General features: G+C 40.8%; 1 protein-coding gene across 4 annotated transcripts in view; it reads right to left on the minus strand.

Annotated features, from left to right (window-relative positions):
* uvssa (UV-stimulated scaffold protein A) overlaps positions 1 to 26,953 on the minus strand; it is a 60,829-nt gene that overhangs the window by 14,683 nt on the left and 19,193 nt on the right. For 3 of the 4 annotated variants that reach the window (XR_006011029.1, XM_041990295.1, XM_041990294.1), the window contains exons 9-13: positions 18,267 to 18,387; positions 10,298 to 10,514; positions 10,082 to 10,210; positions 9,649 to 9,832; positions 9,467 to 9,578 (exon numbers count right to left, since the gene is read on the minus strand). Coding sequence is in view for 3 of the 4 variants with exons in the window: in XM_041990295.1 (XP_041846229.1) it covers positions 9,467 to 9,578; positions 9,649 to 9,832; positions 10,082 to 10,210; positions 10,298 to 10,514; positions 18,267 to 18,387 (763 nt within the window). In the remaining variant the exon portion in view is untranslated. The remainder of the gene's footprint in view (positions 1 to 9,466; positions 9,579 to 9,648; positions 9,833 to 10,081; positions 10,211 to 10,297; positions 10,515 to 18,266; positions 18,388 to 26,953) is intronic. The other variant, XM_041990296.1, reaches the window with a different exon arrangement.

Raw genomic sequence — 26,953 nt, forward strand, 5'->3', positions numbered from 1 at the left:
CTGGAGCTTTTAATCCCAGTATAAACCAGTCTGTAGCAGCTGAAGCTTTTAATCCCAGTATAAACCAGTCTGTAGCAGCTGGAGCTTTTAATCCCAGTATAAACCAGTCTGTAGCAGCTGAAGCTTTTAATCCCAGTATAAACCAGTCTGTAGCAGCTGGAGCTTTTAATCCCTGTATAAACCAGTCTGTAGCAGCTGGAGCTTTTAATCCCAGTATAAACCAGTCTGTAGCAGCTGGAGCTTTTAATCCCAGTATAAACCAGTCTGTAGCACCTGGAGCTTTTAATCCCAGTATAAACCAGTTTGTAGCAGCTGAAGCTTTTAATCCCAGTATAAACCAGTCTGTAACACCAGAAGCTTTTAATCCCAGTATAAACCAGTCTGTAGCAGCTGGAGCTTTTAATCCCAGTATAAACCAGTCTGTGGCAGCTGGAGCTTTTAATCCCAGTATAAACCAGTCTGTGGCAGCTGGAGCTTTTAATCCCAGTATAAACCAGTCTGTAGCAGCTGGAGCTTTTAATCCCAGTATAAACCAGTCTGTAGCAGCTGAAGCTTTTAATCCCAGTATAAACCAGTCTGTAGCAGCTGAAGCTTTTAATCCCAGTATAAACCAGTCTGTAGCAGCTGGAGCTTTTAATCCCTGTATAAAACAGTCTGTAGCAGCTGGAGCTTTTAATCCCAGTATAAACCAGTCTGTAGCAGCTGGAGCTTTTAATCCCAGTATAAACCAGTCTGTAGCACCTGGAGCTTTTAATCCCAGTATAAACCAGTTTGTAGCAGCTGAAGCTTTTAATCACATTATAAACCAGTCTGTAGTAGCTGGAGCTTTTAATCCCAGTATAAACCAGTCTGTAACACCAGAAGCTTTTAATCCCAGTATAAACCAGTCTGTAGCAGCTGGAGCTTTTAATCCCAGTATAAACCAGTCTGTGGCAGCTGGAGCTTTTAATCCCAGTATAAACCAGTCTGTGGCAGCTGGAGCTTTTAATCCCAGTATAAACCAGTCTGTAGCAGCTGGAGCTTTTAATCCCAGTATAAACCAGTCTGTAGCAGCTGAAGCTTTTAATCCCAGTATAAACCAGTCTGTAGCAGCTGAAGCTTTTAATCCCAGTATAAACCAGTCTGTAGCAGCTGAAGCTTTTAATCCCAGTATAAACCAGTCTGTAGCAGCTGAAGCTTTTAATCCCAGTATAAACCAGTCTGTAGCAGCTGGAGCTTTTAATCCCAGTATAAACCAGTCTGTAGCAGCTGGAGCTTTTAATCCCAGTATAAACCAGTCTGTAGCAGCTGAAGCTTTTAATCACATTATAAACCAGTCTGTAGCAGCTGAAGCTTTTAATCCCAGTATAAACCAGTCTGTAGCAGCTGAAGCTTTTAATCCCAGTATAAACCAGTCTGTAGCAGCTGAAGCTTTTAATCCCAGTATAAACCAGTCTGTAGCAGCTGAAGCTTTTAATCACAGTATAAACCAGTTTGTAGCAGCTGAAGCTTTTAATCCCAGTATAAACCAGTCTGTAGCAGCTGAAGCTTTTAATCCCAGTATAAACCAGTCTGTAGCAGCTGAAGCTTTTAATCCCAGTATAAACCAGTCTGTAGCAGCTGAAGCTTTTAATCACAGTATAAACCAGTTTGTAGCAGCTGAAGCTTTTAATCCCAGTATAAACCAGTCTGTAGCAGCTGTCAGATCATGAGGCTAAAATGATGTAAAATGAATGTATGAATAGATATAGCAGCATAAAGGTCGACCAGAAGAAGAAAGCAGAATTTATTACTAACAGAACTTTGTAGAAATAACACAGATCAACAGTGACCAAACCTTTTCTCATCTCATCGTTCTCTCAAGTCTTGGCTTCCAGGGAAAAATATTGTTATTGAAACAAACACACAACAGAAACTATTTCCATGTTTCCACTTTTTCCTCATTTCCAGTTATTCCTGCTACTATTTACCTGCTATCCTCACTAAACCAACTCCAGCTCAGCTGCTTTGTGGCGCCACCGTGCATCAGAAACGTCTTCTTGGCTTTATTCCAGCCATAGAGGAGCATTATTTTTCTTCTTTTCACACACACATAGAACTTTCTGCTCACTGGTTGATCTTTGGCTGCTCCTGATTGGACGTTACCGTCAATCTAAGCTCTCTGATTGGTGGAAAGTCTGACAGGAAGTGGCTTCATCATCATGTCCAGGTCTAAATAGAGGTCTCTTAGCAACATAGTAGTGGTAGTTTGTTTTTATGATGAAATGTAATAAATAATGCTGTTATCATGGATCATTGTGGATTTACCAGATAGAGTCTCTGAATAAAACTATATTTAGTGGCTGGATTGTAAACCTCCTGGACGGGATAGAAATGCCTGGAAAACGTCCGTAGATCACCTAAAGGGTAGCTATCCATCACATCTACCCACAAAGCTACACACTACCGCTCCTGGTGATGGAAGAGAGAGACCTTGGGGGGATCAGCTGGAGGTTTAAGGGTTAATAACTCTAAACAGCTCCAGAAATTCTCAACAGCAACAAATATGACAGAAAAAAGACTTCAACAACCGTTTTCCATGTCCATACAGCTCTACATGTTGCGAACATGTCGGCAGAGTGAGCTGGCTGAGAAGATGTGGAAGGGGTTAAATAAATAAATTCTCTCCATCTGTCGCCATCACACACTGAAAACTGAAGAAAAAGACATTTGAGAAGCATAATGAAGTAATAAGAGCCGATAACGTAAATGAGTTCAGTTTCACAGAGCACGGATTGTACGCAGTGTGTCCTGCCAGCTAGTGTGGATCCAGTTCTGGTGTTAATGGGAGTGTAATGTCATAATATGGCAGATAACATAAAAAGCGTCGGAGTAATAACGATGTCAACAAAGAGAAACCTCCTGGTGATGATGGACTGAGGAGGACTTAGAGATAAACCTGCAGTAATTACACTATGATGGTGACGGGATTGAAGTCAGGCTCTCTGCTCTGTCAAAACACTGACCCCAGCTCAGAGAGAGCGCTTATTCATCTGACCCTGGATCTGCCTGCAGAGCAGTAGGAACTGGAAGGCAGCTGCTGTATTTAGACTCATTACTGCGAAAAGAGGAGCAGCTGCATTTACATTCCCTGTGTCGGTGTTTTTCTAGACTGTGTGGATGTCGGGAGTCTGGGATGGACAGAAACAGCACCACGAGGAAGAAGAGAGGACGGTCTGCAGCAGGGCTCTCATCTCTGTCAACACCTTTTAGTCCGTCCAGTTGGGTGTGTGAGTGTGTGAGGGGCCAGGGGCCACACACTCATCCTCTCAGCAATCTGGGGTCTTTGGTTGGTTCATCTCTCAGCTGCGCTCCACTAAGCTCAGAGTCCACACCGTGGAGCATCAATTCCTCCCCATCACTCAGTCAGCTGCACACACTCATGTCACCGCTGCTGGGTGTGTGTGGAGGTTTAATGCTGGTTACAAACAGAAAAACACAACCAGAAACCTTCCTAACCATCCTGCTGTCGTTCCAGTCCTTCACTTATCAACCATCAGCAGCAACTGCCCTAAAATTTATCATGCACAAAAATACCTTTTATCACATGTGGAGGAGAGTTAAATCCTTCATGTTCCTGAATATTCCTCAGTCATTAGTCAGTCATTTACACCATCATTGACCATATATGGTAACAACACACCTGTTTATAAATCACCTGGAAACTGATGTGCTTCCTTGGACTGATGGAGATGAAACGAAGGAATTTTTGCAGTTTGAAACCAACATCTCTGTTTTTTTCACTCATTCGTGTTCAGTTCATATTTATCCAAAAGATAGATTTAAAGCACAGAGCAGGAGATGAAAAGAGTTCAACTAAAACCTGCAGAGAGAAAATGTGGGGATGGGGTTGAGGAGAGATCTCTGTCAGAAATAAATAAAAAAAATAAAAATTGTTGAGCAAGTTAGTAAATTCCAAACTTTTAATGGAAATGTTCTAATGCACTTAATTCGCATAAATCTCAACGTAAGAACGGTTGATAAACGAAGATCTCTAAACCAGCAGCCTCCAGCCTGCAGGTTAAACCCATGTCGGGGGTATAAATGAAAACTTCCTGTCTAGTCTTCAGGTGAACAATGAATGAAATCATTCCAAAAAGAGGGGATGTAGAGGAGGATGCCCACGACCAAAGAGGATGTGGACGACGCTGAGCTCTGAGAACATCCAGCGAGGAACTGATTCAGACTGACGATCAAAGCTCGGCTGGCTAGGAATCCAAAAAATGTCTCACTTTCCTTTCGTTTGGTACCAAAGCACCCGGACAACACCGCGTAGTTACAACTGCTCACTAGGGGGCGACATTCACTGACTAAAGAGAAAGAAGAAGAACATCCTCATTGATTTGCCAGGACAAAACGGTTAGTAAATAATGGTCCAACAATAAATTTCTGCAGTCTGGTTTCTGGTTTTGTTTGGTGTTCAAACCAGATCCAGTTTGAGCAGCAGGACAGGCAGCCAGACATCCTCCATGTTGATCTACTTGAGGCTCAGTTTGCTTTCCCACTGGAAGAAAACTTAACCAGGAGATGCCCGGTCTTTAAGAGGACCAGAGTTCACATCTATGAAACCTTGGATGCTAAGAACCAACAGATCTCAGCACATCTCAGCTACAGAATAACAGCCTGCAGAATCTGCTTGATCTGAACACCAACAAGCATCCAGGGCTTCCCAGAAGATGCAAAACCTACAGCCATCGTAAAAGAGAAGAAGAAATTAGACGTAGCTGAGAGTTCCTTAGCTCTGCTACAGGAGGAATCCACCCAAGTCCAGACAAGGCTGACTCAAGCTGGAGTTCAGCTTCATGACCCACAAAGAGACGCTGAGGAGAAAACTGCTCTCATAACGGAGATAGAGAAGCTCAGAGAGCAGATGAGACGCCATAAATCTGCAGCTGTTCTGTATGCAGAGATACAGAACAGGACCAGCAACATGCAGACGTCTCCGGTAGAGTCCGCCACCTGGAAGCAGCTCTCAGACCTGAGAAAACCAGGACAGCCAGAGCTGAGGCCTGCTTGGCCCAGGACAGAGTCCAGGAGGTCTTTAAAGACCAGCAACACCGCTGGAAGCAGGAGGAATCTGGTCTCCCCGCTGAGCATCCATCATGGAAACAGCTGTGATAGAGAAACGAGGACATCTGGAGAACCAGAGGCAGAAGTGGGAAAAGAAGAAGTCCTCTCTTCTGGAAACAATCTCCACTGACAGAAACGCTGGCAGAGGAAGAAGCAGAAGAACGTTTTAAAGCCGGATGGACAGAATAAGCAATCTGGAGAAGTTTATTCAACAAAAACCAAAACAGACCCCTTCAAGAGAGAAACCATTTAAATCGCTTAAAGATCTGAAAAGACTCCACATGAGAACTCAAAGTGTGACGGTTTCTCACTGAAACCCTCATCCTCCTCATCTGTACCCTTCATCTTTCCCCTGACCCCCCTCCTTTCATCCCACTCAGTTGGTTAAAATATGTTTCATGGACATCTAAATGGACCAAGGATGTCCATCTGAATACATGGAAAACTAAATCTACATTACTGTCTCAATATTATATTAATAAGTTACTCATTTATGTATAAAATCTTTCCTAAACTCGTCACTTCACCATATTTGACAATAACTACACTCTCAGAAAACGAAGTACCTAAATGCATCTTTAGGGGTATAAGGGATAGTTACTAGGGTGATACCCTCAAAGGTGCTGCTGTTGTACCCCCCGCAGTAAAGTTTCTACTTTCTTCTTTTTCCAAACCTTTATTTAACCAGGCAAAAGTCACACAGAGATTTGCAGGTGAGCTCTGGCCAAGAAAAGCAACTACTTACAGCTAGATGAAACATACATGACAAATAAAAACACAAGATGTGTCATACAATACAGAAAAGTTAGTTTTAGATAAACAGATGTTTACAGATGTAAACAAAAACGGGAGTTCTTCAAGTACAAAACAAAATATGTTGCCAGAAAAGAAGCAAAATTATTAAAAGTACTAAAAATCAATTAGACTCAATTACTTCAGAGAATAAATGTGATGTTTAAAGAGAATGCTACTGAACAGGAAAAAATAGAAATAAAACAACTAGACGAGGTGTACTTAAACCTGGCTGAAGGGGCCTTTATAAGGTCTAGGGCCAAGTGGATGGAGAGAAGAACTCCGGGTATTTCTTTGCTCTAGAGAAGAGAAACGGTCAAAGAAAAGCCCTGACTCCTAATATAAATGGCACTGAATCCAATAACCCTGTCTTAATCTCAAATATGTTAGACTTTTATAATGACTTGTAAAAAAAATTAAAAATTCTACTTAAACTATCAATGATTCTTACAGAGAAATTTGTGATGCAAAAATAACAACCGAAGAAAAAAGCCCTCCACTCTGACAAAAGGGAAATCTCCCGGTATTGATGGGCTTTCAGTAGAATTCTATATTCACTTTTGGGACTTTACTCCGGGCCCTCTGTTCCATATGTACAATGACATGACTACTACCATGAAGCAACGAATTATTACACTTATCCCAAAATCAGGCAAAGATACACAATATACTGACAACTGGCGTCCAGTCTCATTATTAACAACTGACTATAAAATATTAGTTTTAGTTTATGCAAACTAAAAACTGGCTTTAGTGAAATCATTCAGAAACACAAACACAATGTAAGGCTGGTGATGGATTTACTGGACTATTCTGATGCAGTGCAGTTAAAGGCTCTTGTCCTCTTTTTAGACTTCTACAAGGCCTTTGATATAATAAATAATAATAATAAATATATTATTATATAAATATATTATAATAATAAAGGCCTCTGATTCCAGTAATTCGCCTCAGAAATGACGTTCAGCTGTGTGTGTTTCCCGATGGACATGAAGTTCTTGGTACCAGGAACCTCCTCCAGCTGCTCTTTTGAGCAGACGTTGTTATTAAAGCAGATGTTTGTCTGATTTACAGCTGGTTGATGCGACAGTTTCTAACGTGCACGCTCTGTCTGCTGCTGGTGGGAGTGTAGCTCACCTGTGTGCACGCGGCAGGTAGAGACATGACGTGACGTAATTACATGTCAACATGAGAAAAGATGAAAAAAGACCAGGCTGTTTAAAAAGGAAAAGGGAACGTTAGATAACTGCTGCTGTGATCTGGTGCAGAACAGAAAAACCTAACAATTAAGATAATATCTGAATATAAAATAATTTAATGAAAAACATAAGATATTATATTTTATTAAATAGTTTTTTATAACTTTTTTTAATTATAGAACTAAACTTGATCTTCTAGAACTAGATTCTTCTGGTTCAGAATAAAAAGAGATCTCTATTGTGTATCGGGATAAGGCCATATCGCCCAGCCCTACCGTGTAGTGTTTTTACCTTCCTGCAGGTAGACGTCAGTGGATACCTGCAACCTTCAGGTTAATAAAACAAACAGAAGAGTATCTAAAAGGTCGGCTGTAAAATGTTGATTTTTTTCCCCGTTTTGTAATCAGACTGTTAATTTCTGTTTACTGTCAGAAACATGCCAGAGTGCTGGGACTTAACGTTTGTCATCAGCTAATTCATATTTATAAACCGGTTAATTGGTGAAACACTGGCTGATATAAGTTGGAGCCAGACTGGCTGCAGAGCTGCTGCGTGTCGGAGTAGGTAGAGGATCTGAAGCCAATGGTCCATAAACACTGTCAGGCCTCTGTCCTCCTACTGGGAGATTGATTTGTGTGTGTGTTTGTGTGAGATTGACTCATGGATCAATAGTGTAGTTGGTAACAAAAGATGCTATTTCACAAGTCACTGGGCTGCACTCCACACACCCACACCCACAAAGAGGTGGTGGTTAACAAGCCGCTGCAGGCAGCCGGTGGACATCCTGCAGATTGGTGACCCTCTCTGCTGAAAACACAACAACAACAAACACTGATAAAGCTGCGAACACACAGCTGAGCTGCTCGGTCATTTTCCTCCCACACGGTGTGATGTCGCAGCGGTGTGTGGACGGCACGCCGAGAAATGTTTCTGTTTGGTGGCCGAGAGGAAAAAAACTCATCAACCCTCATCTGTTCAGGCTCGTCCCAGCAACAAAAAGCTTCACTACGGGGCTTCCCAGAAACATTAGCAGGAATTATTACCTGGAATTTATTCACCAGGGTGAAGGAATTCCTGCTAATCTGCACGGTTTGCATTTCCACCGCAAACTTCTGGAAATTCATCCTCATTCTCCTTGTTGGGACGTATTTGGGACTAAATCGGCCATAACCAAAAATAATTAAACTAGACGATTACATGAATAACTAAATATGTGTTTTTCATGTTTCATTCATTTATCCATCTGTTTATCAATTTTTTTATTATTTCTATGTTAATTTATTATTTACTTTTACTCATTTCCACTTTTTATTGTACAGATTTATTTTTCAACTCTTTCACACTTTTCCTCAACTTTTTTTCCTCGCAAGTGTAAAACATATTATTATCCATCCATTTTCTTTACCGCTAACCAGCAATGTCCACCGGGTCCGTGTTCTGGTTTTGTTCTGACCTCCGTGCCGTGTCAATCCACACCAGAGTGTGTCAGACGCGGAGCGCCTGCAGTCCGCCAAGCTGGATCCAGGAGATCCCGAAGCCACAGAAGAATCTTGTGTTTCTCGTTGTCCATGATGGAAAAAAAAAACAAAACTCTGAGACACCCTGACCAGTTAATGATGTAATGTTTACATCAGGGGTGCCCAAGTTCGGTCCTCAAGATCAGCTTTTAGATGTAACCCTTCACTTGAATCAGATGTCGTTCAGCTCTGCAGACGTCTGGTAACGAGTCATTTGATTCGGGCTGAGTACAGTACTGACGTTCTCTGTGTAAATAACAGTTAACGCTGGAAATAATAATAATAATGTTGTTTCTGAGAGTTAAGTGTTTTTTTGGGGGGTTAATTTTTGCCATATTTATATAATAATGACAAATACATGCCAGATTCTGAAAGTTATATTTGCCCTGATAAATGGCTAAATTACTTACCCACGGTGCATTTTCTGACACATTCACTGACCTGTTATAATTACAATAGTTAAAAGGATTATTGATCAGTAGTTTGTAAATTGAAGGCAGGTGTAGGAACAAACAGCCGGTAAACACTGACGTCTGAGACTGAAACAGGTGGAAAACTCTAAACCGGAACTTCCTTCATTCTTCTGCAGCTTGTAGCTAACTCATTAATAATGAGTGTTTCTGCATCGTAACGACTCAGCTGAGCGGGCTGAGGACGTTTCTCTCTTGCGTGTTTTAGACGTGTTTTTAACGTTTATCAGTGAGAAATGTGAAAGTGCAGATAGAAGCAGTCGGGTTCCTCCCACACGGCGGACATCAGACATACTTTCTCTAGAAAACATGAGTCTTCAGCTCTCAGTTGTTCATCGTCTCTACGGAAAAAATCTGCTTTTAACAAAATACTCGTCAAATGAGGGAAAGTAGTCCTCACCAGGCTCCTGCTCCCTCCTCTTTCTCTCCTCCTGCTCCTCCCTCTGGTAGTCTTCCTCCCTGCAGGGTCGACCCTCTTCGTCCCGTGGAATGATCTCACCGTGGAATGGACACTGAGGAGGGCAGTGGGTCACACTCTGGCAGATGTTTGCAAAGCCGAAACACGGCAAGCGCGAGTGTTACCTTGAGGCGGTCCTGACGCTGACACAGCTTCCCGTTTCCCAGCGGCGCTCGGCAGTAATGGCTGACGGGAACAAAGCTGCCGGGGAAGGAGATGTATCTGCTCCTGCTCTCTGCTAGCAGCTCCTGGTTCTCCACCTCTTCCTCCGCCTGGATCGGAACCCAGAACTGATGCTGAGAGGCCGACCTGCAGGAGGAGACCACACTGGCTCAAATATTTAGTAAAATACTAATTAAAAATGTATATACATACATAAATATATATATTTTATGTCTTAAATGTAAGTAGCTTTGGATAAAAGCATCTGCTAAATGACTGTAGAATAGAACAGAATAGAAAAGAATAGAAAAGAATAGAATAGAATATTATCTTAAAATGTTCAAATAAAGTCCTGGTTCATTTCACTTCCATTAAAACCTCAGCTGTGTGTGTTACTTGATGATCTTGCCAGCGTTGGGCTGCTCCTGGCCCCAGTAGTACAGGTCCAAACCAAACGGCACCACCGGAGCTTCCACCGGTTTCTCTTCTGAGAAGGACTGAGATGCTTCCAGGTCAGAAGAGCTGCTGGAGGAGAGACATGGAGGAAGTTCATCACACCTTCATCACACTGGCTGGACAGAAAGAGGAAAAGGAAGGAGCTGAACCAGTCACCTGGACTCTGTGGGAAGGGGGATCTTCTGTCTGAGGAGGCGCAGTGTGGCAGCAGCTGAGGTCGGATCCTGCTCCTCCTCCATGAGCCTCCTTAGACGCCTGGACGAAGAAGGTGAGCTGGATGGAGGAGGAAGAGGAGGAGTAGCTGTGGTTTTCTTTGCAGGAGGCTGTTGTTGTTTGACGGATGCTGTGGAGGTGGAAGGTAAGGGATCCAGACCTGGAAAGAGAGAACTGTGTTTCTAAACATCTTCATGGAAAACTTCAGTTAAAAAACATTATAATAACAAAGAAAAAAAAGGAGGGGGATCATTTAAAAACCACAGCACAGAGACCAAACAACAACTAAAAAAAAAATAAATAAAAGGCTTCCGAATGTTCTTAAAGCACGGATCTGCTCCATCTTAGCTATGCTGATCATCTCATGAAGCTACACCTCCTGAACCACGGCCTGCAGGAGACTTCCAGCTCGATTACACACGGTTTTTAGAGGATATACTTTTATTTTAATCTAGTTGTTATTAATACTAATCTGAAATTAATTAGATGAAGGTTTATAGAAAATGGATGGAAGGACGTTTTCTGTTACGGCTCTTTTAGTTCAAACAGATTCATTTCCAGTGCTGACGGGAACGATGAGCGACCTGCAGTCCAGGATCAAGCAAGTCATCTGTGTGCGGTCAGGTTTATGGGGATCAGGTCTCTGGGGACTGAGCACACACACTGACCAGCAGAGATCAGAGAGAAGCCGTAAGCCGACGTGCTGATCCCACGCGTTATTAGGACTGACCCCGTCAGTGTTTTCTTTCAGATTCGGAGACAGATCACTCCCACAGTGGGGGCGGTTCCAGGCCGAGTCCACCTGCAAGTCTTTATTCTGCGGACATGGAAGACGCTAAAATCCTGCTCCACATCATCTAAAGCCCTGGAGTCTCTTCTGAGGTAGCTAAGAGCAGAAAAAGCTTGATGGTGTGTGAAGATGTCCTCCTGCTGCTGCTGCTGATGATCCACGGCAGACTGCTACAACATTCAAAACGGAATTGAGAATTTCACCTATATTCCATTTCAATTCTTGAATTTGAGTTTGAATTGAGATTGCAAACAGGAAGTGGAATTGCAATTCAATCTGAAACTGCAGGAATTCCATAAAAATCAAAGAAATTCATGAAACATAATTGAGGGATATTTAACAAAGAAGCTCTTCATGATTAGACATAAGTACAACAAAAACTTCACACAGATATGCTTCTATGGACTTAATGTACACAATAACTTATTATAGTAAATGGGATTTTGTTTTGTACATTAAACATTAAAACATCCTCAATAAAACAGTGAGCATCAGCTGTAATTGACAGCACTTCATTTCCCAGAATACCTTGCTCTATCCAAGTCTACAGAATGGTTGTCCGAACATTTGTGAAATAATGAGGGTCAGCAGGTCAGAGGCTCCGGAGCCGCGTGCTGCTCTTTCATCCCTCTAATGCGGCTCCCTGGCTTTTGAAGATAATTAACGTGTATTCAATTAAAACGTATTTTCACGCTTTGTGTCTGAAAGAAGTGAAAACTTTCCTGAGCAGCAAAGGGCTCACACTTCCTGAGTTGGAACAGCCAGAGTGTCTGGAAAAGCTACACCTCGTGGTAGACATGGCAGCACACCTGAACACAGCACTTCAGGGGAAAGGACGCACAGCCCTGCACATGTTGGAGGAGGGTTTGGCTTTCGAGCGCAAGCTGACGGTGCTTGCCAGAGATTTACAGAAAAGTACACTGTCTCACTTCCTCAGTCTGAGAGAGTTTAAAGAAGCTCACGTGATAAATTCGGAGTATTTACATTCTGCAATCACCACAAACGTCTGTTCAGAGAGGGAAAAAAACCTACATTATCCTTCCCTGTCACGCCCCTAAGCCTTGATCCATCCTAAATACAACTGCATTAGCAGGTGTGAGTCAACCTATCTTGAGGTGGAACTGGCTCAGCAGAAGACCTGGAAGATGTCGGCGTCAGAGGGCCGTTCTCGCTCAGAATCACAAATGGCGTGATATTGAAAACCTCCCCAAACCGGACAAACTTGAGTTCGAAATTTCGAACACTTTCCCGACGTTCATGTGAACATGAAAAGGAAAAGGTATGCACTTGGAGTCCTTTCCATCTTAGCAGGTGTTCTCCAACATGAACTTTACTACAAGCAAACAGCTTCCAGTCCTGAGTGAAGATGAAGGTGACGCAGCCCTGATGTGCAGACGCTGTAGGCTGAGGTTCAGGAGCAGAAATCACATCAACCAAGTATGACTAATATTTTAACTGTTTTTAACGGCTATTGAGAAACAACGGCATTTCTGGTTTGCTGCCGGTGGATCATTTAAGTTTGGTGTTTTATCATAAATACGAGGACTCAAATAGATATATTGGGTATTTTCCTAGAAAATAACCTTCAACCCAACGTCTTTTTTTATTATTTAAAATGTTTTTGTTGAATGCAGAAATGTAAAGTCGCTTTCTCTTCAGTCGTTCGTTGATTTAATAAACACATTTTGTTTATATATAAAATAAAGGCAAAGGAAAAAATGTTATATGCAGTTTTATTTAATTTTAAATGTCATGGGGGATTTGTGGCTACCAGTGTTTTCTTTACTGTGGGAAACGGGTCCAAATGGCTCTTTGAGTGGTAAAGGTTGCCGACCCCTGGCATAGGTTGTACTTTTGATTTTGTAATTACAGCAATTTGCAAAATAACACATAAAAGGACGTCTGTGCCCCAGCAAACGGAAACCACAGAGCGACCTGCAAGCACTGCAGGGCTCCAGTCTGGTTCCAGAAAGGCCACCTCACATTTAAATTTTTTTAAGATTTGTAACCTGTCTTTCATTTTGTTGGCCATGACATGTATTTGCAATAGGAACTATGAATCAATATACATTAAACTTTACTCACCAGTGAAATATGGAATATGTTACCTTATTTACTTACGTGTAAGTCCTAATCATGAATCTTGAGATCATGTGAAAGCAAAGTAGCCTTGGAGGCAGGAGTGTGTTTAACATAAAAACTGTTATCCAAGCGGTTATCCAAACATGAACAGTCTTTAGACCGGGTTAGGGTTGGAAAGATTTACACTACAACTCATTCAGAGAATGAATTTCTCTGAACTGATATTGATGGATGGTGTAAATGGACTGTCCTCATACAGCCCTTTTCCAGTCAGCCTGACCATTCAAAGTGCTTCACACTGCACGTCACATTCACCCTTTCTGGAATCGATCCACCAACCTTCCGGTTGGAAGACGACTGCTCTTCCTCCTGAGCATCCTGTGGGGTGGAGTCAGTTCAAGACAATATTTACCAACACATCCTGTTCTGGAAAAGTTTGGAGGGAAAACATCAGGAGAGCACATTTTCCATGAAAACAGAGATCTTACTGATGGGAAAGGGTTTGATATGAATTTAGTCCTGGATAGTTATTATTCATCATGCTGGAAACATGTTCGTGTGGTTGGTGGGTTGAGTGCTGAAAAACCTTTGAGAACCACTAACTGATGCAAACCCAACATTAAAAAGAAAGTATGTTCCTGGTCTTCTCCATCCCTTTAGACCTGCTGCTATAGTCCCATGATGCACTGGGCTCCTCTCTTTACTCTTCATGTAGAAAATCTGACGTTGTTCTTGTCTTTCATTTCCTTTCTTTTTCAGCAGGAATCCCTGGACTAGATTTATGCAGCTGGTTGACCCTCTTTCCTGTCCTCTCCAACCCCAACCAGTTCAGGAAGATGGTTCTGGTTCTGATGGAGGTTTTCCTTCCTGGACCTGGTTCTGATGGAGGTTTTTCTTCCTGGTTCTGGTTCTGATGGAGGTTTTCCTTCCTGGTTTTGGTTCTGATGGAGGTTTTTCTTCCTGGTCCTGGTTCTGATTAAGGTTTTTCTTCCTGGTTCTGGTTCTGATGGAGGTTTTCCTTCCTGGTCCTGTTCTGATGGAGGTTTTCCTTCCTGGTTTTGGTTCTGATGGAGGTTTTCCTTCCTGGTCCTGGTTCTGATGGAGGTTTTTCTTCCTGGTTTTGGTTCTGATGGAGGTTTTTCTTCCTAGTCCTGGTTCTGATTAAGGTTTTTCTTCCTGGTCCTGGTTCTGATGGAGGTTTTCCTTCCTGGTCCTGGTTCTGATGGAGGTCTCCTGGTGCAGCTCAGGATGGAGGATGAATCAAAGAAAAGATCTGATCTAATCCGGTGGTTTCTTTATCTAGCTCATTATTTTATCAACTGGTTTATATGAACACAGTTATCAGAAACTGGACTGATGTGGATTTAACTGGACTTTTACACACAGAGGAAAATGTTGTGTGAACATGTTTGAAATCATGGAACTGACTTGTTAATTCATATTAATAAGTTCACTTCTGGAGGGTCCATTTAAAGGATTTACAAATGAGACGTTTAGACTTTAAAGTGAGTTATAGTGAACACATCAGGTGTGTCAAAGCTCAGCAGCCTGTTATCACCTCACACCTCCAGGCATCTCTGCTCCGCCTCCGTCAGATGGTAAAATACAGACTCAATCTGCTCTTTTCAGGTCTCCAAATGGAGAAGGTTTGTTGGGATGATGTGGACGTTAAGACGCACAGATCAATGCCGGAAGTGTGTGTGTGTGCGCGCGTGTGTGTGTGTGTGAGGGTTGTTAGCGAGGCTGCAGAGAGAAAGAAGGTGGAAAGAGGTATTGATTTTCCAGGGTTAAGCAGGGCCTGTAATTAAAATGTTAATTCGAGAAAGAGAGAGATAGTGTCCTGACAGCAGAGAGGGGGATAAAAGGAGAGATAACCGGAATGACAGAACGGGATGGAGGGGAGGAGAGGAAGAGGAAAGGAAATGTGGGAAAGTGATGAATGTGATTTCCTGGCAGAGATGAAAAGCGTGAGAGATCCGAAAATAAAATTAAAGGTTTCAATAATCAGAGAAATTAGAGGAGAAAAGAGCAGCTAATGTGATAAGGAGGGAACGGAAAACCTTCTCTATCCAGCATTCAGAGGACCCAGCTCTTCTTTCACCGCAGGTTCATCACCTTCATCCATCTTATTCTGTTCATTTTCTATAAAATCACAGCAGATAATGATCTTCATCATGGAGAAAACACCGGTCGTACGGAGGCTGCAGGAAAAAAACACTTCCAGACTAGAAGTATGGCAAGTTGGGAAATAAAATAATATTTCTGAAGCATCTGTGTAACTATGGTGACAGAAAAGGTCCTAATACGGGTGAGGCAGCAGCTGCAGACAAACACATTGTCTGACATACAGAGATTCCTTTATGAAATACAGATATGTGTGAAAGGAGGAGCTTCTGTATTTAAATGCTGAATCATCCTACTTGAATCTCTGACATCTACTGTAAACAAAGGCTGGCTCATTAAATGCATCCTGTTGCTCTGAATTATGGAGAGATGTTTCATTTAAAATGAAATAAATACAAAATGAATTAACAAAACTTACATTTTTCAATGGTTACCTAATTATTTATTCTTTATTTGTTGACACATTTATTCCATAATAATATTTTTATTTTTTATTTACACTTTTTTATTTAATATTATTTAATATATTTATTTATTTATTTTATTTAATGATCAATTAATAATTGGATTTATTTTTATTTAACTGCAATTTTTTATAATGGTATATAAACAATGTTTATTTAATTTTTATATTTATTTATTTCATTACACATAATTTATTTAAGATATTTAATCAATTAATTTATTTCATAATGGTGTTTTAAACGAAGTAAAACTTTTATTTTGTAGTACTGGAGTACATATTTCATTAACCTTTTATTTTGAAGTGTCACTTTTAATGGTTTTTGCCACTTTTAATATTTCAGAATACCATAATGAAATGCATTTTTTTTCATAGCTTGTTTTTTATGAGCACATTTTTGTTCTGAATGGAGCTTAACAGGAGTATTTAATACGAAGCAAAAAAATGTAAAAAAAAATAAATAAATAAAAAATTAAACAATAAAAACATTCACAACTTTTTTAAGATCTTAATTATTTTTCTTTGAGCACATTTTTGTGCTTAAGGCTGCTTAACGGGAATATTGTAAAGGTGTGACTGAGGGTCAGTGTTTATAGCATTGGCACCCATCACTAATTTTCATGTTGTCAAAGCAGGTCTGAACAAGGTCTGGGTACTGCAGGTCCAGTAACCAGGGTTAGGGTTAGGGTTTGGGTCTGGTGGGGGTTACTGAAGAGGACAAACGTCTTTCTAATTCAGCTGAAGAAAACAGCAGGATGTGTGTGTGTGTGAGGGTGGGTGGTAAAATCTGGGTGTAGGGCTAATAGGAGCTCATTAAAGAGGTTGCATTGTTAATTTGGTACGGCCCCTTAGATCATTACCTAGCCCACTAATCACCCTGACACACACACACACACACACATCAGATACCATCTAATTACTGCAGCTTCTAATTGATTAGGGATGGAGGGAGGTGGAGAGGAGACGGACCAACTCTCAGGTGAGGAAGAGACTCGGGGTGGATGGGATAAGTCAGGAAAATGGTGGTGGGGCTCACAGGGGCCAGAGGTCATCAGCCCCCAGCCACAACAACAAGGCTGACACAGCAATAACTGCACCATCAACATGTTGTGTTATGGTGTCATTAACACAGACACACACATGCTCATGTGGCTGAATCGGGCTGACGGAGCAGGACCGTGTTTACTGCTGCCTGGAGCTGCTACAGGAATACCAACATCCTTCCTTCTGAAATGGAGAAAACCCTATGTTGTCCTGACTGCGCAATAAAACCAGCAGGCGGTGGGTTGGATTGACCTGGACATGTGACCTCTAGCCTGCCATGCTGCCGCAGGCTGAATATGGTGGGGGGAGTTGAGTCTGGGTGGAGTGACCAAAAACTGTACGTGTCTTCAAGGTAACATTAATTTAGCAGAAGTATAAAGTAGTCATCCAGAAAAATTACTCAAGTGAGATTAAATTAAAAGACTACTGAGTAACTATTTAAATTTAAATGTAAATTGTTTTAATTTAAACGGATTTTAGTGGATGACTGAATCAAATTATAGACACAAACAATAATGTAAACTCAAGCTCTAGTAATGTCTGGAAAATGCATTTAATTTAAATTCAATACGGTAGAAAATGAAAGACCTAAAGTTAAAAGTGTCATTTTAAGTCCTTGAATTAGCAGCTCCAGCTATTCTTCTTAATGTGATTACGAGTCTACAACATGTTACACAACTTTAACTTTCTAAATTTTTTCCTTCACACGCTTCATTAATAGGCATTAAAATGTGATGGTAAGCCAGGACGGGATCAGCCAGCAGCAGCTTCCAGTCTGGTCCTGAAGCAGAGGGGAACGTCTCCGGATCTGAAGCTGGAAGCTGATGGACGGGTGAGGGGCCTTTGGATGAGGGAGGAGGTGGAAGCTGCTCATTGAGAAGAAGTAAACATGCTTTCACCTCAGTTTCCAAATGTCTCCAATAACACCAGAAAAGGTCTCTAGCTTTGTTGTTAGTCGCTTCCAGACTCACTAGATGGGTCTGGAAACTCACTAAATATAGCGGCAATCTAGCTAAGATAGCATCACTGATTTAGCCGAGCTCTGACGTGTGTCTCAGTTTATTCAGTGTACCGGAAATCGTGCACTGATAAATGTTCCGTGTTGTTTGGAATGCAAACTGCGATTAAATGTGTAAATTTTTTTAATGCATTAATTTTTTGTGATTACGTTAATCAGAGTTCTGTTTATTTGCTGGGTCTGAGGATACTGTGAATAAAACCACAGAAGAAGACGTTGACCTGAACTCCACCAACTGCTTGACTGTGCACATGTATGTATGTATGTGTGTGTGTGTTTGTTTGTATAAATGTGTGAAAGTCTTGGTGGATTAAGGCAGCATCAGGTCTTCTTTTGTAGCTTAAAGTCAGTGTTTGTGCACGTGTGTGTGTGTTTGTGTAGTTTAACTGACCATACTCGGCACGCAGATGTTCAGGAATGTGCGGCTCATATCCTTCTTTCTCCGGAACCTCATCAAAATCATCATCATCTTCCTCCTCCTCCTCCTCCTTTCCATTAGACATGGCCTTCATCTGAAGGAGGAGAAAAAAATTTGGTTGTTGTTCAACCACAAAGTTCAAAACCTCCACTGATGTTTTAAATAAAACTTCCTACTGGATTTTTGTCCTAAAGAAGACATGGTCTGTCCAGACTAAAGTGCTGCTCCAGCATAAAACCCTAAAAAGTTGGTGGTGTTATTCCAGTTTTATTTCAGGACTAGAGGTATTCGGGCCCACAGCGTTGTGTTTTATACATGATGAAAAGAACCCTTCCATCAGACTTTAGGCCTGTCTCTAACCTACCTGTTTTTTTATTTTTTAACCTGTCCTGTCCAGCATCATAGCAAGCAGAATGACAGTCTGGTTGATGTATTGTGCCAAACAAATTTGCTTTGCCAAGGGGACTGTTAGATGTACTGATAGTCTGATTAGTTAATTTATTTATTTACTTTCAATCATAGAATCTATGTAATCTTGCTGGGCCTGACCAGAGGGGACAGAAAAAGAAGGAAGACAGCAAAAAGAATCAAAAGGGAAAGAAGAAAGAGGAGACAAAAACCACTGAAAAAAGGCATCGACCCTTCAATCCAAACTATCACCAGACAACAAACTGTTAAACTTGTACATAAACACACCAGAAAATTGTGTATAAACCCACTGGACAACTCAGTGACTGTCAGCGTGCAGAGGATGAGGAATAAGGAGTGACTAGTGATGAAGAGTGGTGAGTGAGATCGTGCAAATGCGACCACGCCTCCACGGAGGCTAGAGGCAGATCAGGGCAGCCCAAAGACCCGGGCCCTCAGCAGCAGCCCCGGAGCACTAACCCAAGCTACCCCACCCCGAAGACAAATCCAGCCCCACCCAGAGGGTGGCAGAGGAGAGCCCCAGCCAGATCCCCCTGTGGTGTCGGGGCACAGGCCCCAGTGGGCCAAGATCGGCAGCTCCCTGTCCGCCCACCCACAGCCCATGTACCCGTCCCCCTGAGGCCCTAAATGTATATTGGTGTCTAGGTTGTGATTAAAATCTAGTGGGGCAGGCAGTTGCAGGGGTCCACTGGGAGGATCCCGCAATGTGCCCAAGGCACAGTGCCCCCACCCACCCCAAAGGAGCCGCCAGCAGGAGGGGAGAGAGCGAGAAGGAAAGCAGAGTCCACCCCCCATGAGCCCTAATCCCCCTACTGCCCACCAGGAGCCCCGCTGCCCCCCTACCCCTACCCCTCCCTTCGTCCCTACGGACACATCGTATCCCAAGGGTACCTGCCTGGCATTGAATCAGCCCGACGCCGATGGCATGCCCAGGGCGACCAAGCCCCCCCGAGGCCCAGGCAGGGTCTCCCGAGCCGGAGGGAGGAAGCCCCCAGACCCTGGGGAATTTTGTGTGTATTATGGTTTTGAGTTGTTGATATTCTAAGAATCTGTTGCTGTTAATCCCATATTGTGATGATAGTGTATTAAAAGATAAAATGTTTCTGTTACGGATAATATGTTGAAAGTATTTCATTCCTTTGTTAGTCCATTGGTTAAAGTTTAGCATATTTTTGTTTAGTAGAATATCAGGATTGTTCCAGATGGGTGTGAGTTTACATGGTAATATTGAGGAGTTGGTTTTTTGGAGAAATTCCCACCAGGCTGTCAGAGAAGCGCTGATGTTAACACTTTTGAAGCACTTTAGCTTTTTTATACTTAAGCTGAAAAAAGAAAATTTACAAATTGTCACAAAATGTTTGTTCTGTGTTTATCCACAGGTCATCTAGTGGACTAAGTTTGAGCCATTTTAGGACATATTGCAACCTATTAGCTAGGAAGTAATGTTGAAAGTTAGGCAGGTCTAATCCTCCCCTATCTTTCGGCTTCTGTAAAGTTTTTAAACTGATCCGGGGTGGTTTATTTTTCCAGAGAAATCGGGAGATGTGCGATTCTAGCAATTTAAACCAGGTAGAGGGGAGTTTCATAGGAATCATAAAAAACAAATAGTTGATTTTGGGTACAACCATAATTTTTATAGTGGCAACTCTCCCCATGAGTGAAACGGGTAGAGATTTCCAGCGATATCCCTTTCCATAACGAGTTGTCTTTATTCATTTGTTTTGAGACTTTTACTTGTGTTTTGCCTCTTGTAAATTTGTCTTGGCACAGGACTTTAATATTTTGAAAATTTCATTTCTAAAAACGTAAGTTTGTTTCCTGTATTGTAACGGGGTTTTCTGTGATATAAATGTGTTTCCTGCAATGTAAATGGGTTACAAATTTGCGAATGTGTTTTATTAAAGATGAATTTGTTTTCAAAATGTTAACGCATTATATGTAATTTTGTTTTTGAATTTCTTCATGTGTGTTTTTTTTTTTTATTTTATTTTTTTTATGTAAATGTGTTTTGCACTTCTCAGCCACCGTAGTTAAATATGCTGTTGTTTTACTGATCGGGATCACTGGAGCTTAAAGAATTGAACTAAAATGAGTTTGACTCCTTTGGTCTTTGCGTGTTGGTCTGACGCTGAGGCAGTCCAGATTTTCTCTGTTTCTGGAGGATGAGATCAGAGGAGGGGGAGTTTAATGATGCTGTATGACTGTGTGTGAAGAGCCTCTTTCAATGTTAAGCTAAACTTATGGTTTTCAATTTCCTGGTGAGGTTGTTAGCCATTGGCTGAGCTACAATGCAGAACACAACACATTCACAGAGGGGTCATTTCCATTTCACAAATCAGTGTGTGTTTTAGCTGCAATATATTCACAGCTGGGACACACACAGTATAATAATCCCAGTGATTAGCGTTATGAGGCGCAGTAAAACCCAACGTTAAACTAACCTCTTATTCCCAGAGGCCTCGTTTTCATTTATTCACTTCATCTGTGTGTGTGTGTGTTGCTGCTGATAAAGCCCATTAAAATATGAAAATTAGTTTGCAAATGATGTGTGTGAATGATTACAGAAACACACACATCGTTTACATCTAAAGAATAGTCAGTTAACCATGCTAACACACAGCTCCGGACAAAGTGTGAGGAGATCAATTAAACCTCTTCATTTAACAATCCTCAGCATCCAGTTAACAAGCAATTAAACAATTAAACCTAATTATCTGTCATTAATGCAGTTGTCTAAGACAGTGGTTCCCAACTTGGGGTCCAGGACTGCCCGAGGGGATCCCCCAAAGTACACAGGGGGTCCCCAAGGCGTTGAACATTCAGAGCCATTGTGAATAATGTTTTGTCCCTATTTTAAGAAAGAAAAAAAAAAAAAAAAAAGTAAGGCCATATGTAGTTAATTTAACCTTGGCTTCATTAAATGTCAGGATTAAGCCAGAATACATTATTTATGGTGAGAATCTCACTTTTGAAAGCATAAAACCAAACATAGTTTCAGCGTGGGGGGTGGGGCAGGGGGTCCGTGGCTTTTTAGTATCTGCATGAAGGGGGTCCTTGTGGAAAACAGGTTGGAAGCTACTGGTCTAAGAGACACCAAGCTGTTTATGCTAGATCAATACAAGCAGAGGTGGACAGAATCAAACTCATCATGCTGACAGGAAGACGTCAAACTCTTTTTACAGTCATCTGTCAAAGAAGGATGGATCCCTCCTGGGTCTGGCTGTCAGAAAACCACATCAGGAAGTCAAAAAAGACTTCAAGACTTTTCATTCAAGTCACCAAAATGCTCGGTTCACCATGAAAGTAGTCAATGTTAGCATGAAGATGGTCAATATTAGCATGAAGGTGGTTGATGTTAGCATGAAAGTAGTCAATGTTAGCATGAAAATAGTCGATGTTAGCATGAAAGTGGTAAATGTTAGCATGAAGGTGGTCGATGGTCAATGTTAGCATGAACGTGGTTGACGTTAGCATGGTTACTTCAGTGTTGAAATGTCCAGTCTTGTCTTCACCGTGGGGCAGTGGGAGACGTAATCTCGATTCCTTTGTATGTCTTGTACATGTGAAGAAATTGACAATAAAGCTGAGTTTGACTTTGAGAACTAACTAATCTATATTTAAATATAGATATAATAACAAATGCAGGTTTTTAGCAATGTTTCCGTTTTTTCATGGAATAATTGCACTGAATTTCCACATTAAAACATTAAAGGTACCAGTAATTTTTTGGTTTTATCTATTTTTCTCGTCATAAGATTGGAAACTGTCTTTTTTTTCTTCTTTATTTTTTTAAGATTTTCCACAAATATCTACATCCCACAGAAGAAAGTCTGTTTATCCTCTTTTTACAAGTTTTATGTTTTTTTTCTAAACCTTAAAAAAGATAACTACATAAAAGTGTTCTTAAAAAATTACAACAAATTTTCTATAGTAGATATTTATCAAAAATTATAATTTACTTGTAACATCTGCGTCTCTAAAGGAGTTTTATTTATTCGGCTGAGGGAAAAATGGCTCTTTGGATTGGAAAGGCTGCAGACCCCCGCACTAAACACATAAACAGATTTAGTGGCAGTTTTCTTTTTAAACAACCACAGTTAAAATATTTCTTCATATATATTTATAAAATCAAATATTTATGACAAAGGGTGAAATGTTCAGGATTTACTAACTAAAAGGTAAAAAGTCAGCAGGATGACAGAAGGAACAATATGTGATGAATATCAGCATCAGGTGAACAGACAGAAAGCAGGATTAGAATCTCACAGCTTCTAGATGGTGAGGAGAGAGAAATATTCACAATATGCCCAATAACTACCATCCATGCACCTTCAGTGCTTCATTATCCAGATTTCTGGCCTATAATTTCTCTTTACTTAGCATTCTTAACTTGACTGTTTAGCTTAACCTCTTGAACCTGCACCCTCCGCTACCGGGAGTTAAAGGGTTAACATCCGGTTTTACTGGTGTAACGTCAGGTCTGGAAATGTAACTATAAATGTGTGGTATACACAGAAAGTCCAGAATCTCAGCTAACAGCTCAGTAAAATGATTGCTATGTCCACCAAACACAGTTAACAATTAAAAGACTAGGTACACAAAGTCATAACACATTTCAGTTCTTTTAGTGACTGATCAGTCATTTGCAGTTTTCTGTGCTGTGCATGTACAATAACCAACGGTAGCTATTCTGACAACGAACTGTATGTCAAACCTACAGAACACATGTTGCTGCTCCTAATGACTGCTAACACATCTTTCCTGCAGATTCCATCGTAAATTATGAACATAATATGAAAAAAATGTTGGATATGTGTTGGATTTATTTATGGCTTGACATAAATAAAATGGGGTTGAAATAATTTTGTTTTGTTACTTGAATTAATGGATAGAGAATTGATTTAAAAGTATTAAGTAGCCATGGACTGAGATAAAAAACCTTGAATAGTGAAAAAAGATGGGATTGAAAATCCTGATAATCGTTTAATAATCAAAGCAACCTGAATCGCAATTGAGTTGAATCATGAGGTACCTATGATGGCACACCCCTACCGTACACCCAGCTGTGCAGTAAGCATCTGTCCTCTCTGACCCTGAGGTAAAACAGCTCCTGCATGCAGAAATGTAACGTGTATTTGTGATCACATTAACAGCAGAGATTCCTGCAGTTTCAGATTCAACTGAGCAATCAGAGAAAAGAAGCCGAGTTTGGGAAACTTCCTGTTTATATTTCCTTGTTCTGTTGTAGATCTGTTCCTTTATTCTCATCAGGACGCATCCAGCTGATGATTCCAGCTGCCATCTCCTCCCGTCTTTAATCTAGTTTCTCTGCCTGTGCTTTTCTTCGGATGGAGGCTCGGCTTGTATCTGCTCACATTTCTAACTATGTTTGGATTGTTTGAATGAGAAGAAAGATGTGTAAAGATGTTTCACTGAGTCAGCGTGAGGCTTCTCAAACCGAGACGTGAACTGATTTGTTTCTCTACAGGAAGTGGAGACAATGCAGTTAAACACGAAGCAAACTTTCTCCATTACTCTATGCTGCTGCTGCGATTATTCATCCTCACAGATGGATTCACACACAGATATAGTCTCCATGGGTTTTTGTGTTTGTCTGTTTTAATCCCAGCTGGTTCATTCTGCTCTGATCAATGACCTAAGACTAAGAAGTGATCACCCAGCTAGAGGAAAATTCTGCCCTAACATCATCCTTTTTCCCCCTCTTTCTGCCTCTTTGTCTCTAATTCACCCTAATTTAATCCTGATAGCATCGAGTGCTGTCGCCCGGCCTGGCAGAGCTGTAAGTCTCACCACAGGATTAGCTTTCCTCCACAAACATTTTGCTGACGGCCAGTGCAGCTAAAATATGGCCTCCATTCCACCACATGGCTGCACGAGGGGCTGCTTTGCATTTTAACAGAGCTTTGGTTTATTTCCCCAGACACATAGAGAGAAAATCACACAAGAGATAAAACTGCTTCTTTAAGTGCAACTCAAGACTGCAGACAAATTAGAAGTGATGGTTTCAGTAAAGTAGAGCCATGTCTCACTGTAATAGGAAAAGGACAGAACATATATTGGTTACTTTAGCATTAAAAACAGACCCAGATAGAAATAAAAATACTTCCACAGCACAGCTGAATAAATAAAAGAGCTAAAGGACGACTGTTACTGTAATGGCAATGTTGACTCAAAGGAAGGAGAGTCCAGAAAAGAAGCAAATAAAAGTAAATCTGTTGGATTCAGTAACTCGATGCTAAACCTAGTCATCAGTAGGAACCAGGTGATGATTACATCAGAAAATCTGATCTTTGTTAGTTTTAATACATCGACTCTTTTAAAAGAAAAATAAATATTAAAAGTTACTCTACTGAACTGCCAGTTTGTACATGTAAACGATGTGTCCTCCACACAAATCTGACTAAGTTCTGGTGTTCCTCAGGGCTGTGTCTTGAACCACATATGTTTTTATTACAAGCTTCAATTGGACAGCATCATCAGAAAACCTGATATTTCTCTCAGTACGCTGATGACACTCAACTTTATTAATGACACCTGAAGAAATAAATCAGATACATTTCAGACTTGTCTCGGACATTTACTGTAATTTCATACATCTTGTTAAAGTAAAAGGAGTAAAAATATTAAAGCAGAAAAAAATATGAGTATATAAAGCATACATAAAGTATATCTATTTACTAAAACAATAAAATACATAAAAATTTTACTGGATCTAATAGCAGACCTACTCTGAAACCAGGTAAAGAGTGCTGAATGTCTGATAGAACAACACTGTGACTCATAATCAGAGAACAAGCATCACATCCTGGTGGAGGAAAGTGATGTTCTCATCTGTACATGGTAGGAACCCTTTCTACCCGAGTTCACAGGTGTACAGCCTCATCTGTTCTCACATCATCACATTCATCTAGCTAACACCTTGGAAATGCAGCTATCTTTACTTCTGCTCAAATAAACTGTCCTTTACATCCAGCCAGGACTACGTGATCCTCCATCCTGAAAAATGGGAGTCCCAAATCCAGATAGTTTTTATCTGGATTAAATCAATAATTTGTGCGAAGCTGCAACTGGCTGATCACACCCTGGCTTACAGTAAGATATTAATGCCTTCTAACTGTAGACAAAACCATTTAAAAGGCTAATCTTTTAAAATGTTTTTTTTTTTTTATTATTAATTTAGGCTATGTCCACACAGCACCAAAGCCAGTTCAGATGTGAACACGGTGGCGAAAACTAGGAGAAAGACTTCAACATCACCACTGTGGGGGGGCGCTACGATGATTAAAGAGTAACACTCCAAAGCTACAATAAGAGGCATGCACAGATAATGACGTATCTGCTTGGTCCCGATGTTGATGGTGCAGTAGCGCAGCACTGTGTTGTAAAAGCCGTGCATTTTGGTGCTAAAGCTGTACACAAGCCAGGACTGTCCAGAACAGAACCACAACACAGTTGGTCACAAACGGCGTTATTGTTGTTGTGTTTGGCGCGCATTCATCACACTTACGTCATATCCTCTAGTGGTGCGGTTAGGCTGACCTGGTTTCAGACGTGATCCGTTTCATGGAGGCTAATCCCTGATTTCCTGGGGATGAAAGGGTGGATTGCTAAAATACTTTTGCGGTTTTACTACAATTCAGTGTTGTAGGAATGGCCCCAGAGTTTAAAAAAAAAATAGATATTATTAACTAGTTTGTGTTATTGATTACTTATCTTATCTCAAGTATTGTGAAGAAAGGAACACTTATGTGAACAAGAATACTAACTAGTAGTTGAAGTTTTTTAAGTTTTGTATTTCTTGCACCATAGTGAGCAAACAAAGTCTGAACACTACGAGACTGGATCTCTGCATAAACTAATAGAGCTTTAAAAAATGCATTTATTTTAAACTGCTGATGTCTTTTCTTATATTTAATAATATATTTTTGTTGTATTGTTGGGATAGTGTTATTTTTGTGGTGTTCTGACTTTGATTAAAAGAATAATAAAATATTTCCCCCTCTACAGTATTAAAAATAGTATGGATTACTATCCTTACCATCCTTAGTATCGGTATCGAGTTTGAAATTTTAGTATCGTGACAACCCTAAAACATTTCTTTTTTGTGCGCTGCTCACTTGGCTGACACAACTCTGGAGAAAAAAGATAAGATGAAATACTCGTCAGAAATTCTGAACAAGACTGAGATTAAAAAGAGGAGAGCCACTGCT

The sequence above is a fragment of the Melanotaenia boesemani genome, chromosome 7 (assembly GCF_017639745.1).
Source record: "Melanotaenia boesemani isolate fMelBoe1 chromosome 7, fMelBoe1.pri, whole genome shotgun sequence".
Taxonomy (NCBI): domain Eukaryota; kingdom Metazoa; phylum Chordata; class Actinopteri; order Atheriniformes; family Melanotaeniidae; genus Melanotaenia; species Melanotaenia boesemani.